The 14,239-nt window shown below is 39.9% G+C and overlaps 1 protein-coding gene across 4 annotated transcripts in view; it reads left to right on the plus strand.

The window, feature by feature from the left end:
- Positions 1–14,239, plus strand: part of SVEP1 (sushi, von Willebrand factor type A, EGF and pentraxin domain containing 1) — a 193,181-nt gene that overhangs the window by 36,937 nt on the left and 142,005 nt on the right. Inside the window, exon 2 of one of the 4 annotated variants that reach the window (XM_073876571.1) lies at positions 8,725–8,840. The exons of the other annotated variants lie outside the window; for them this stretch is intronic. Within the exon in view, the coding sequence (XP_073732672.1) occupies positions 8,725–8,840 (116 nt within the window). The remainder of the gene's footprint in view (positions 1–8,724; positions 8,841–14,239) is intronic. 4 annotated transcript variants of the gene reach the window in all.

Raw genomic sequence — 14,239 nt, forward strand, 5'->3', positions numbered from 1 at the left:
GAGAGAGCGTGTGTGTTGGGGCGGGGCAGGGGAGAGAGAGGGAATCCTAAGCAGGCTCCACACCCAACATGGAGCCCAACTCAGGGCTCAAACCCATAACCTGAGCCTAAATCAAGAGTCGGCCACTTACCCGATTGAGCCACCCAGGTGCTCCTCTCTTTGGTACTTTCTTATATTTTCTGTCTCTCTGTTGAAGTTCTCACTGTGCTCATCCATTCTTCTCCTGGGCTCAGTGCGCATCTTTATGACCCATTACTTTGACCTTGTATCAGGTGAATTTCATTAAGGTTTTTTTTTTGCTGAGGTCTTATATTTTTTTTTGTTTGAAACATATTCCTCTGTTTCTCCATTTTGCTTGACTGTCTGTGTTGGTTTCTATGCATTAGATAAAACAGCCACCTCTGTCTTGAGGGAATGACCTCATGTAGGAGATGAACCTTAACTCTGGTTGTCTCAAAACTTTGTGATTGTCCAAGCAGCCATTTTTATTATTAGTGGCTCCCAGTTGTTGAGGGTACGCCAAGACCTGACAGTGTCCCAAAGGGGAGGAGCTCAGTTTGCATCTGACTGCAGGTCGATTAGAAGGCAGACCCTCAGGCAGCAGCTTTTAAAGGATGCAAATATAGATAGTCTTGTGGGAATGCTCTCAAAAGCCCTGCCGGCCACCAGAGCCAGGTGATCCAGAAGTGTCCCCTCGGTGGCAGTCGTAAAAATTCAGGCTCCAGTGGAGTGTATACGCTCTTTTGGGGGAGATACTGGTGAGCTGTCACAAGGCTGAGATAGCATCTACCTGCCTCCATTCCCTCAGAGCAGTAGGCCTCGGTGTGCCTAACCTGAGACCTATGCCTGCAGGCCAAGCTCCAGGACAAGCAGCAGGCCTCTTGGAAAGGATAGAGGGTGTCTTTCAGTCTGCTGTCTGTGCGGTGCCCTGGGGGTGGTAGCCTACCAAAGACTGTCTCTCCCAGTGGTACCATCTGTGGGACCCAGGAGCACAAGCCCCGGGCCACCAGAGTCAGGGGATCAAGGGGCAGCCTCGGAGCCAAAGCTGCAAAGCCAGGGCACCAGATGGGACATACTGTCACTGTAGAGTGTGGCAAAGGGACTGCGACCAGATGGTGCCTGCTGGGAAAAAGGAAAAAAAGCCTAGTGTTTAAAACAAATAAACAGACAAGATGGTGCCCACTGACGAGAGCAAGTGTGAAGATGGTGCCTGCCAGCCAGCAGGCTTCTAGCTGTGAGCTCTGTGAAATGCCTGCCCCTCAAGCTGGCCCTTTAAGGTTAGCAAATGAGCCTCATCACATGACGTCTGGGTGCTGTCGGATGGGCTGCTCGCGCTGAGTGGGGGCAGGCAAGTGGCAGGAGCCCCGTGAGAGCTGCTTCTCTTGGTTACAGTCCTATGCAGCCTGTGGATGTGAGCCTTGAGCCTGCTTGGTTTTCAAAGCTAGCTGTTTCTGGGGCTCATCAATCAGGTGCAGTTCTTAGGAGTTCAGGTGCCCAAAGTGGGGTTCAAACCCTTCACTCCTCATGGAGAATCTCTGGGCTTTGAGTTTCCTCGAAGTGGTGGGTCACCCTGGGCGGGGACAGGGTTTGTGGTGAGAGTGTGTCCCTTGATATGGGCCTGACGCATAGGGGTTGCTCAGGTTTTGGATTTTTTTCAGAGGAAGTTGTTCCATATGTAGCTGCAGAGTCCATGTGTCCTTGGGACGAGGTGAGCGCAGGATCCTCTTATATTGCCATTTTAAACCAGAACCTCCCAAAGTCAGTGTTTTGAGTTTTTTTTAGAAATACTCATAAAAATATATCCAGCATTCTAAAATTGTCAAAATACAGATTATAACCAGTTCCTGCTACGATATCATTATAAAACCTTATCTTTTTTCCTTCTATTCCCTGGCCCCGTAACTCCAGTAACAATGAAAAGGGTGCAAAGGAAAACGTTTAACATCTGCTAATTAGTAGTCTTTAAATATTTTGCTCACATAACCCCTAAAAAATTGAAAACCCATATAACCCTTGTCGAAAGCAGCCATTGGAAAATTTTCAGCAGGATTTTAAAAGATGATATTTCCATAATACTGTATTGACTTTTATTTTATTTTTTAAAAAGATTTTATTTATTTATTTGACAGAGAGAGAGACAGTGAGAGAGGGAACACAAGCAGGGGGAATGGGAGAGGGAGAAGCAGGCTTCCCGCCGAGCAGGGAGCCTGATGCGGGGCTCCATCCTAGGACCCTGGGATCATGACCTGAGCTGAAGGCAGACACTTAACTGGCTGAGCCACCCAGGCACCCCTGGATTGACTTTTAAAACAAAACTGTTATATCACTTTTAAATGTACCCATTGAAATCTAAATACTATAACAAATTTGATTCTTTCTAGTAGTATCCCTTTGTGAAGCAGCTGTTTTCAAAGCAGAACCTTTGCTTGGTTGCTTGTTTTCTTAGATCTCTTCCATTCTACTTGCACCACCTAATTCAAATGCAGTGTATTTTTTTTAATTTTTTTATTGCTATGTTAATCACCATACATTACATCATTAGTTCTTGATGTAGTGTTCCATGATTCATTGTTTGTGCATAACACCCAGTGCTCCACGCAGAATGTGCCCTCTTTAATATCCATCACCAGGCTAACCCATCCCCCCACCCTCCTCCCCTCTAGAACCCTCAGTTTGTTTTTCAGAGTCCATTGTCTCTCATGGTTCGTCTCCCCCTCCAACTTATTCCCCTTCATTCTTCCCCTCCTGCTATCTTCTTCTTTTTCTTTTTTCTTAACATATGTTGCATTATTTGTTTCAGAAGTACAGATCTGTGATTCAACAGTCTTGCACAATTCACAGTACTCACCATAGCACATACCCTCCCCAATGTCTATTACCCAGCCACCCCATCCCTCCCACCCCCCACCACTCCAGCAACACTCAGTTTGTTTCCTGAGATTAAGAATTCCTCATATCAGTGAGGTCATATGATACATGTCTTTCTCTGATTGACTTATTTCACTCAGCATAACACCCTCCAGTTCCATCCACGTCGTTGCAAATGGCAAGATCTCATCCCTTTTGATGGCTGCATAATATTCCATTGTGTATATATACCACATCTTCTTTATCCATTCATCTGTTGATGGACATCTTGGCTCTTTCCACAGTTTGGCTATTGTGGACATTGCTGCTATAAACATTGGGGTGCACGTACCCCTTCGGATCCCTACGTTTGTATCTTTGTGGTAAATACCCAGTAGTGCAATTGCTGGATCGTATGGTAGCTCTATTTTCAACTGTTTGAGGAAACTCCATACTGTTTTCCAGAGTGGTTGCACTAGCTTGCATTCCCACCAACAGTGTAGGAGGGTTCCCCTTTCTCTGCATCCCCGCCAACATCTGTCGTTTCCTGTCTTGTTAATTTTAGCCATTCTGACTGGTGTGAGGTGGTATCTCATTGAGGTTTTGATTTGGATTTCCCTGATGTCGAGCGATGTTGAGCACTTTTTCATGTGTCTGTTGGCCATCAAATGCAGTGTATTTTTATGTTCTAAAGCCTTTTATTGATCACAGAATTCTGCTTTGCCACAAGAGTTGTGGATATATATTGAAATTAATTTTTAAATTTTCTGTGACCAAAATTGCTGTTCAATTGAGTTATTAAGTGTTATTTGTATAAAATTTGTCAAAGATATTATTCCTTTTGATACTTATTACCTGTAGAAATAAGTTGCTATTGGAGATTCATGTCTTCATGAGATGGATCATGATTAATTCATGTGTCCATGGACTTCTGTTATTAGAATAATAGGGCATACAACATCAATTTCATTTCTATTTTTCATTTTTGTAGGTTTTAGTGCTGAAAACCTTCTTCATACAAATATGTAGATTGGACTTGAAAGAGTTGTGTTATATTGATGTCACTCAGTTCTTTGAGTTCCTCCTGAGTTGTGTGCAAAAAATAATATGAGTTATCTATCATCAAAAAAAATACTGCAGATGATCTGTTAGCTGACTGTTCCCTTAGGTCCTTTTCCAATTTTATTGAAATTGAAGAATTGAAATACTTTTGACTTGCAAAAGGAGTTATTACCCAATCATTTCAATCATTATAATCATTCATTTTTTCACAAAGTCTCTTTGCTAGGACATGTTAAAAGACTACCCATTACTATTTCACGTGGAAGGCTTTGTTTAATCTAATCACATCTGGGAAAATCAAAACAATACAAATTTTTTTAAAAGATTTTATTTATTTATTTGAGAGAGAGAGAGAATGAGAGATAGAAAGCACGAGAGGGAAGAGGGTCAGAGGGAGAAGCAGACTCCCTGCTGAGCAGGAAGCCCCATGTGGGACTCAATCCCGGACTCCAGGATCATGACCTGAGCCAAAGGCAGTCGCTTAACCAACTGAGCCACCCAGGCGCCCCAAAACAATACAAATTTTAATAAACCTTCAGTAGTCCAGTAATTTCTGATAAAATTATTTTACCTTAGAATGTGCATTAGTATATTCTTACCAAAATCTTGGAGCCATAGATTTAGCTTATTTAATCTATGGACAAATATCTATATATAACCTGTTTGTGAAAATATTTCACACAGTTAAATCTGTTCTCCAAATCGGACTTATTTTCTGAGAGAAAAAGGCTAAATAAGCTAATGCACCTTCCGGAGGCCAGCATATTACTTTAGATTTCCACAATTGACAAATAAGGCAGAGAGCCTGCTCTAGTTTCTCAGCTGGATAGAATAAGTTGCTGCCACCTTCAGTGTTTCTCATGGATATTGTCTCCCTTGCTTTGTCCTCATCAGACTCTTCTAAAGAAGTGACATATTCTTTGACACTAGCTAGGAAGTTGAAAAGAAAAGGTGGTAAGTGAACAATGCCTTTACTCCCACTTCCCCAGCATACAATATTTCTGAATTCAGAACATCCCAGAAATGAACCAAAATACTCCATTTCCAATGTCGGGAAATAATGATATTTAACTGAAATATGTGTAAAACAAGGAACGTTTCTTAGAGGACTTGCATATTGTACCTTAATTAAGGGAAGTTCTCCAGGTATCAAGAGTTTGAATCGTGCGGGAGCTTCGTTGCCTTGGGACAATGCATCCTAGTAAGATTTAGAAGGGATGAAAAGTACACATTTCTTTTGAAAGGTGAATGAAGGGCAGTTGCGAAAAGGTACTCTAGACGCTTTCTCTGGTACATCAACTTACGTAAGGGTACCTGTCCATGTTGAGGTTCTGGAAATTGTTCCTCAAAATGATTCATGCCACAACCACACGCCTCTTGCAAAATTTTTGCCTACTTACATTCCTCATTTGCAGAAGAGGAAACAGTGTTAAAGAATTTAAGAAGTTTCCCTAATGTCATTCAACTGTAAAGAAGTTAGCATGCAGACCCAGCTCTCTTGGATTCGAGAATTCATGCTGCCTCTGAGTAATGACTCAGTAATGACTGCCTACAGTCCAATCCATAGCCCTCATTGCACAGTTATTATCCATCAAAGAAATGATCCAGAAATACTTTGCTGCTCTTTTCAGGTTATATTTATTTTATTTTATTTTTTTTAAAGATTTTTATTTATTTATTTATTTGAGACAGAATGAGAGAGAGAGAGCACATGAGAGGGGGGAGGGTCAGAGGGAGAAGCAGACTCTCCGCCAAGCAGGGAGCCCGATGCGGGACTCGATCCAGGGACTCCTGGATCATGACCCGAGCCAAAGGCAGTCGCTTAACCAACTGAGCCACCCAGGCGCCCATTTCAGGTTATATTTAAAGTAAGCTGTTGCTTCTAAGTTGTAGCTTAACATCCCACATGTTTGGTTCTGTGGGGTCTGTACAGGGTTTGGTGCTTACTAAATATTAGATGACTTGGAGATAGGCAATGTTAGTAATTTGAAAATGATAGCCCAAGCTATAGGAAATCAGGCTCAGGAAATCATGATGTGCCATGTAGTATGCTAAATGCTGCTGGTGGTAAGATATATATCTATTTATCTATATAGATTTAGATATATAAATCTAAATAGTCATTGATTGCCGCTAGTGGCATGAACTCTACTCATGAATCCTAGTTCTGTCACTTACTGTGTTTTTCTGGGTAAGTTCTTTGACCTCTGTGGACCTCGGTTTTCTAGTCTATAAAAATGGGGTTAATAATAGCAGGATGGTCATAAAAATTAAATGAGATAATGTGTGCAGAAAGCTGGCTAGGATGCTTGGCTTATAGTAAGTGCTTGATTAATTTAAATTATTATACTCTACTGATGCGGTTCTCAATAGGGAGCGATTTTGCCCCCTAAGGGATATTTGACAATGTCTGGAGACAGTATTGATTGTCACAGCTGGAAGGAGCTACCGTCATTTAGTGGCTAAGGGCCAGAGATGCTGCTAAATATCCTACAGTAACTAAACAGTCATCAACAAGTTCCAAATGCCAATAGTATTGAGGTTGATAAGCTGTGTTCTGTATTGACAAACTGAGTTAATGCTTTAGCATAAGATTAAAAAAGCATTACTCTATCTCTTTGTAAAGTTTTAGAGGAAATATCAAAGCCATACGATTCTACTAGGGTTAAATTATCTCTTAATTATGATCATTTCATAATCTTAGTATGCCCCAAACCGCTTGTGGCCCCTCAGACACTTCAGCGCCTTTCATGGTTCCGTGCCTTGTTCCCTTTACCTAGAATCTTCCACATCTTGTCTGTCCATTTCTTACCAGTACTTCAGGATTCACAACAAATTCACTTTTCTTATGAAACTTTCCCTTTTATCCCTTCTTCCATAGATTCATTGCCGTAGCAATGAGTTAGAGCTAGAGTTTTTGGTTTTCTTAAATACCTTCTTTCTGTTAAAACACTATATAGTATGATCATTTGGGGTAGGTTTTTCTTCTTTAATATTCTATGAATCCCTTTAGGGCAGGATTACATTCATGTGTCTTTCTTTTTTAATAGCTTCTGTGACATGGCACAGGGACTTGGAGTAAGCATTAATAAATTTTGAGTGAAGAATGAATGAGTAAATAAAGCGCACTGCATGTTCAGATACTAGAACACAGCATATGGAAACTCTGCTTGGTTCCCAACTTCCTGAGAATTTTCCATTCCTTTTTTGGAGAAGTGAAGGTGAACAAGTCTACTGACCCTGAGAAGCACTGGCTTAGAATCAAAGCAAGCCATCTGGAAGGCTGAGTTCAACATAGGAAGTGGCTAATAACACATTTTATCTCTTTTATGTTATCTATTTATTGACATTATTTTCCAAATGTACTAAAACTGTGTCACAGGCGCACGTGTGTGTGTGTTTGTGCGTGTGTGTGTGTGTGTAAAGCTATTTGCATGTATTGATGGTTTGGAGAAGTATTTTAATTCATATAACAGTGCAAGATAGCGTTCCAGAATGTTGTGGATTTTTACTATTTAACAAATACATAAAGCAAATCACTATTACTGTTTGTAGCATAATGTTAGTATTTGGGAAATTTTCCCTTAAAACTTGAGATTTAGAAATTTTGTCAAAATATGGAAGCAGGTGTATGAAGATATGTCATGGACCATGAATCAAGTGATAAGAAAAAATTAATCAAATGCACTTTATATGTGAAATACTGCAAACACAACCATAAACATTAATAAAACAAGTTTACTGTTTCACCATCAATATTTAATATTTTAATCAAAAAAGAGTTGTTTTACTGGGTATACAGTATTATTCTTAACCTAGAAAATACAAAGAAATAAATTGGAAATCACTAGAATTAATAGATTTATAAGGTAGCAAGATAAATACTTCAAAATCAATAAATTTTTATGCAGAGACATTAAGTTTAAAAAATCTTACAACATTCCATGCACAATAATAAGAAAAAAATATATATTTCCTAAGAATAATTTGAAAGAGAATTGTGTGACCCTCATGAGGAACTATAAAATTTTATTGAAACTGATATATGAATAAGGTCAATTTATGCAGGAGGAATACTAATTTCCAATCATTCTAATACTCATGTACACTCTTCATCATATAATGTTCCATGGTTCAAGGTATCTGTAAAACAGTAGTTAGGCATGAAGAAATATCCCTGACCGCTGACCAGCCACACCTGTGTAGTGACCTAGTGCCCCAGACTCCAAAATCTGGTTTCTCAATCTTGGAAATTTTTGGATGCACCTTGAAATTTTGCTTCTTTGCCTTTTGCTTTTGAATTATCACATTTTTTTTCTTTTGAGATAATTGTAGTGTCACATGCAGTTTTAAGAAATAATACAGAACGATCCTCTATATCATTTTCCTAGTTTCTCCCAATGGTAACATCTTGTAAAATTATAGTGTCATATCACACTGTGGATATTGACATGGATGCAGTCAAGATACAAAATAATCCCACCCACCACAAGGATTTATAATGTGCTCTTTTAGAGCCCCAAACACTTCCCTTCTGGTCCTGGTTGCCCTCACTTTGACCTCTTGCAAATGCTAATCTGTTCTCCATTTCTATAATTTTGTCATCTCAAGATTGTTATATAATCATTCCCTCAGCAGAGGAAGAGGGATGACGAGTATTGTCTTATTCCTGCCAAGTGAACGTAGATATCTATGTTCCTCATTTTGCCCCTACTGACACTGATACATGTGTATGAGTCCTCATTACTGCTGGATGTGGATGGAATTTCTGGCTCTAGGAAGGCCTCCTCATTGTTCCCCACATGACCTCCCCAGACACTACAAAGAGGGGACCTCTTTGCTACTTGGTGGTGATGAAAGTTCTGACTCTCCGTGGGCCAACTCTGACACCACTCCAGAGGGGGTGAGGAAAGACCCCTTGCTACTTCCAGGTGAGTGTGGAAGTGAGACACAACCCTCACCCCTGTCATCTCCATTGGTGTGAAAGACCCATCTCTCTACTTGGTCGTCTCTGATACCACTCTACCAGAGGTGTTGGGGTGAGAGTGGTGGTTGCTAGAGCTTTGCAAGATTGGAATCTAGACTTCCCTCTTGGTCTCTGCCTGGTATGGCTGCACTGGGCCACAGTTTTTCTGTGGTGTTTGGTTGGAGTAGAGGAGTTGACTGGTTCTTGTCTAAAAGTGTCCTAACTGCCATTTCTTCATCCTTTGGCTGGAGAGAGCAGTATTTTGTTGTTTTGGAGGGTTTTTTTGGTCCATTCCCACTGGTGTTTTGGATGGCCAGCTTCTCTAGCCCTAAGTCTGCGATGTGTGAGGAAAGAGGAAGCCCAAGGAACTCACTACCATGTTGGGCTTTGGTTCTCAAGGTCCCTAGTGGTCTGCCTTTTTATTAGTGTCATTTTACATTTATTTTTATGTAACATTCAGAGTTTTTAGTTGTCTTACCAGGAAGACTAAGAAAAAGTACATCTCTATCTTCTCAGAAACAGATTCTTCTACTTTTTGTGTGCATCATATCTTCTCTGGTGACACATTTTTCCATGTTGGTTGTATCAATTCAACAGTGGTATTGCTTTTTATGTGTTAACTAGGCACACCTTTTGTGGAAACACAGTGATGTCTGTTTTTCCCACATCTTATGCCCAATGATGACTTATTTCTATTGAAACCAAAAGTAAAATGGAAAAAGAATAACTAATGACCAATAAATAAAGGATAACAACTTTAGAAAAAGTTACAGAGAAAATTCTTGATTTTTTTTTTTTTGCCATTAAGAAAAAAAAAGCATTCATCATAGTTCAAGGTTCTGAAATGATCCTTATGTAGAGGGAAAAATGGGAGTGACTGAATCATACCATGTGTTTGAGAATGAAATGTTATTGTCCTTCAAAATAATTCTCCAGAATCACCCAGAGTGTTCTTATCACATACCTTAACTTGAACATTGTCATTGTTCTCAATTTTTTAAGGATAAACTCCTAGCTTTTGAATGTGGCCTATCCAGTCTTCATGGTTTTGGCACCCACTTACTTTTCTAGCCTCACCCCTCTGTACTCCAGCCAGCGTGAATGCTTGTTTTTTCAAGCATGCTCTCTCTTGCCTCTGGGCCTGCACGTGTTGATCCCTCTGTTTTGAATGCCATCCCCCTACGCCTACACTTCTCATGTCTGTGCATGGTTCTGGTCTCACTCTGAAATCACTTTGACCAAAAATGCTGACCACCCACCCCTGCTTCAAGTCTAGGTAATGTCTCTCTTATGCAATGTCACATAACATGGTACTTTGCCCCTTTTAATCGTCCCTGTAAGACTACAATGTCTGTAAGGGTACAGATAGAGTTCCCTCTTATTCTCTATCCCCAGTATCCTGTTAACCTGTCATAGCCTTCTCATCCCTACAGAGGGTCATGAAATTTTAGTGTTACAACTACTTGGTTACAAACGTGATCACCCATGGTATCATAATGGAAAAACCAGTTCTTTAATTGGTAATATAACATAGAGAAGGGCAGACAGTGTCAGAGCCAGTAATAATTACCAGACTTCTCTTCCAGGGATTCTCACTTGATCCTTTGCACCACACCCTACTTTAATGGATGAACTGGGAGAAAGGTGGTGACATGGTGAAATTTAATGTGTTGAAAGCATTGCAATTGCCAAAGTGAAATACTTGCAATTTTATTTACACACAGATTATTCAGAAAACAATCCAAATACTTTAATATGGGAAGATGGAAGGACAAAAATTGCTAGATGAGTGGACTACTTCAAGGTGCAGTAGACTAGACCACCCAGATATCAGAATGAATGCCGGTGGAAGAGATCATTCTAAATTGGGGTTTATGGAAACTACAGAAGGAAATCATTTAAATCTATCCATTGACTCTTTTAACTATCCAGTATCTTTTAGGTATTTTGGAAGATATGAATGTTGCCCAGTACTTGCCTTAAAGTAGCTTATTATGAAATGGAGCTATATAATAACTATACAGAAGTCACAAGCTTATTATGAAATGGAGCTATATAATAACTATACAGAAGTCATGAACAAAGCTTTATGGTTAATCCAGTTCCAAGCAACTGAGTGTAAATGAAAATTAAAATGATCTGACATATATGGTATACAAAATGCTGTAGCTGTTCTAAAAATGTTTACTTTTAGTTATGGAGGTGATGGGATTTGCGCTGGGTTTGAATGATAGGATTTAGACAGTTAGAAATAGGAGGTACCACTGTGGAGAACAGAACGTACAGACCAGTGGTGGATATTAGCAGTAGCTTGTATGGATGTGTGAATGGGCTCAATCTATGAACATAGTGGGGTTCTGGGCAAGAAAGTTAGGCAGTAGGACCTAGATTGTACTAGGACTTGAATTCCAGGCTGCAGAGATGGCCTTTGGTTAATTGGCAACTGCAAGCCATTGGAGATTTCTGAGCACGAAAGGGGCGTGATTGAAGATGTGTTACAGGGATATTAATTTGGCATCTGTGGACAGAAATCGTTGAATGTGGAGTAACCTAGAAGAGGAGTTGTATGTATGGAGGTTACAGCATCATAAAATAATAAGGTCCTAAATTAGCGTAGCAACAGTAGACGTGGAAAACAACAGATATCCACATTTCCAAACTCCCAAAGATCTTAAAGTCTTATTGAAGTGAGGTAGAGACGATGAGGGAGGGAGAATATCAAAGGCAAGTATGGCCTAAGACGTGACTCGTAATTTACCACTCCTTGTAAGACCACAGGGAAATGAATTTGACAACCACCACCAAACCATTCTCAGAATTTTTCTGCCTTTCTTACTGCCAAGGTTGTTCCTTAAATCCAAAATATGTGATTTCTCTCTTTCCTTAGGTCAGGCTAATATTCAGCAATTATGCATTAGTACAGTTGTAAATGTGGTTAGGATATTGGAATACTTATGTACTGGTTGGTGAATAGCTACTTCCCTAAGTGTCTTGAATGTTCCTTTACTGATCTGACACCTTTTCCAGGCTCACTTGTGCCTGTCCCACAGTCCAGCATCTGTAGAGATAATATCTGGCAGATGAGTGGGTCTGTAGAATTCTGCTTGATGCTACAGCTGATGTCTATTGTCATTGATCAATGATCGTGTCATTCTGAGTTGTAATATTTTGAACAGTACCCTTATCATGCATGAAGTTTTCTCCCAGAAGGTTCTCAAGTTCTTCAAGCAATAGATCTATATGTGTTTGAGTCTCAGAGATAGATCCACCCTAGGTTGAAGTTGAAACCCTGTTGCACTGAAATGCATAGGATTTCACATTTAAATAATTGATTAATTGGTTATTTTATTTTATTATTTACAAGAGAACACTTCTACATTTTTATTTCAGTAAGTGTAAATCCTTGAGGAGTACAGCATCACGTGGATTCTGTGGCCAGTGACCTTAGCCGGAAGGTTGCTTTGGAATTTGGCATGGACCATACCACTGTCTCCATGAGCATGAGTTACTTTTCCCCAGGTTACTCTGGTTTTGTTGTTGTTGTTGTTGTTGTTGTTGTTGTTGTTTGGTTGGTTGGTTTGGTTTGATTTTGGTTTTGGTTTTCCACCAGGAGTCACTGTGGTGTTCTTTGTTTTATACACAGAAGTGCATCTCTTGCCTAGATAGAATTCAGGTTCATCTCAAGCATAAACACCTTCCATTTTAAGGAGGGCTGTGTGCTCCCTCTGGTTCCAGAAACCAGTAAAAATGGCCTTGGACCATAACCTTCCAGACATTTTTGTCATTTTAGGAGTCCTGCTCCCAGCAGGTCTCCACAGGCTCCAAAATGGCCTGATTAATTGGTAATTTTAAAAACTGTTAATACCAAGTGCTGGTGAGAGTACAATAAGGACAATAAGATATATACTTTTAGTCCAAATAATGGAAATACCAAGTAATTTGGCAATAGGCTAATGAGTTCAAAAAGTTAATATTATTTTGCTTAAGAAAAAAATTTTCGGTGGATAAAAAAATAACAGGGAAAGTTGTTTATAATTATAAAAAATTGGATTCAACTTACCAATATGGTTTAGCTTACAGTAAATTTTATTTTCTTCTTTATATGATTCTGAGTTACTGGCTATTTGAGAAAGAATAAACAGGGTTAAAGATAATCTTAAAATCTCCAGTGGCCTCTCCTTAAAGTGCTTGCCCACAAAATTTTTGTTGTAAAACTTAGGATGATCTCACATTTCTCGTCCAGACAGTAAACACCTTAAGACGATTAAGAACACGGAGTTTCCAACAAAAAAGGCTTTGCCTAAGTATTTTGTACTTAGCCAGGTTGTATTTCTCTCTCTCTCTATCTGTGTGACATATATTAATTCTTAGCAATATAATAATTACTTTGCTGATGCATCCTCTTTAAGACATGGTCTTTTGAGGGTTTTATTTTTTGTTTTTTGATAGACTTGTCCTGATCCATCAGTAATCTCCTTTCCAGTCTGAGCAGATGCTTCTCTTTGCAACGTGGCCTCCTGCAGCCAGTGATCCATTTGCTGCTTTGGCACCACACAGTTGCTCAAATTCACAATTTTGTCCAGATACGCTGTACTTCAGCCAAATAAGCTAACCAATCGTGGGAAGATTGACAGTATGCTAATTCATTTACCACAGATTCAGTTGTGCAGTATCCAAGGCAGTTAAAAGCCTCCTTATCTAATTCATTAATGAACACGGAAAGGATCTTGGCTGTCTCGTAAAAGCAAGTTTCCTCGTATGCATGCCATGTATGCTTGTCTTATAATTGTGACAATACTGGGTCAGCGTGGGGAAAACTGGTTCTCTTCTAGGGCAGTGAATCCCTGTGCTCAAAATCCTAGCACAGCTATTTGTAGGAACAGATTCCTTATTCAGATCAAATCCATAAAGTTGAGAAGGAACCTGATGTTGTAAGAATAAAGAGCCTTTCTCAGGGGGCCCAGATACTTGCTTGGTGCCCTTCCTAGATAGAGCAGAAACTAGGGCTTTTGAGTTGCATTACTCTTTTTTTTTTTTTTTTAAAGATTTTAGTTATTTATTTGAGAGAGAGAGAATGAGAGATAGAGAGCATGAGCGGGAAGAGGGTCGGGAGCCCGATGCGGGACTCGATCCCGGGACTCCAGGATCATGACCTGAGCCGAAGGCAGTCGCTTAACCAACTGAGCCACCCAGGCGCCCGAGTTGCATGACTCTTGAATGGCATTGTAATCTACCCAAATGGGCACCCTTGGAGTTGTGTAGCGTACAGTCTGAATGCAGCTACCTTACCACTCTAGTTCTTCAAAGGAATTTATTAACCTTTGAAGATGAATTGTGCAAGGACAGAGGCTCTTAATACTTACT

This window comes from Callorhinus ursinus, unplaced genomic scaffold (genome assembly GCF_003265705.2).
Source record: "Callorhinus ursinus isolate GAN/ISIS: 27379988/994484 unplaced genomic scaffold, GSC_fseal_2.0 scaffold24, whole genome shotgun sequence".
NCBI classification, from domain to species: Eukaryota; Metazoa; Chordata; class Mammalia; order Carnivora; family Otariidae; genus Callorhinus; species Callorhinus ursinus.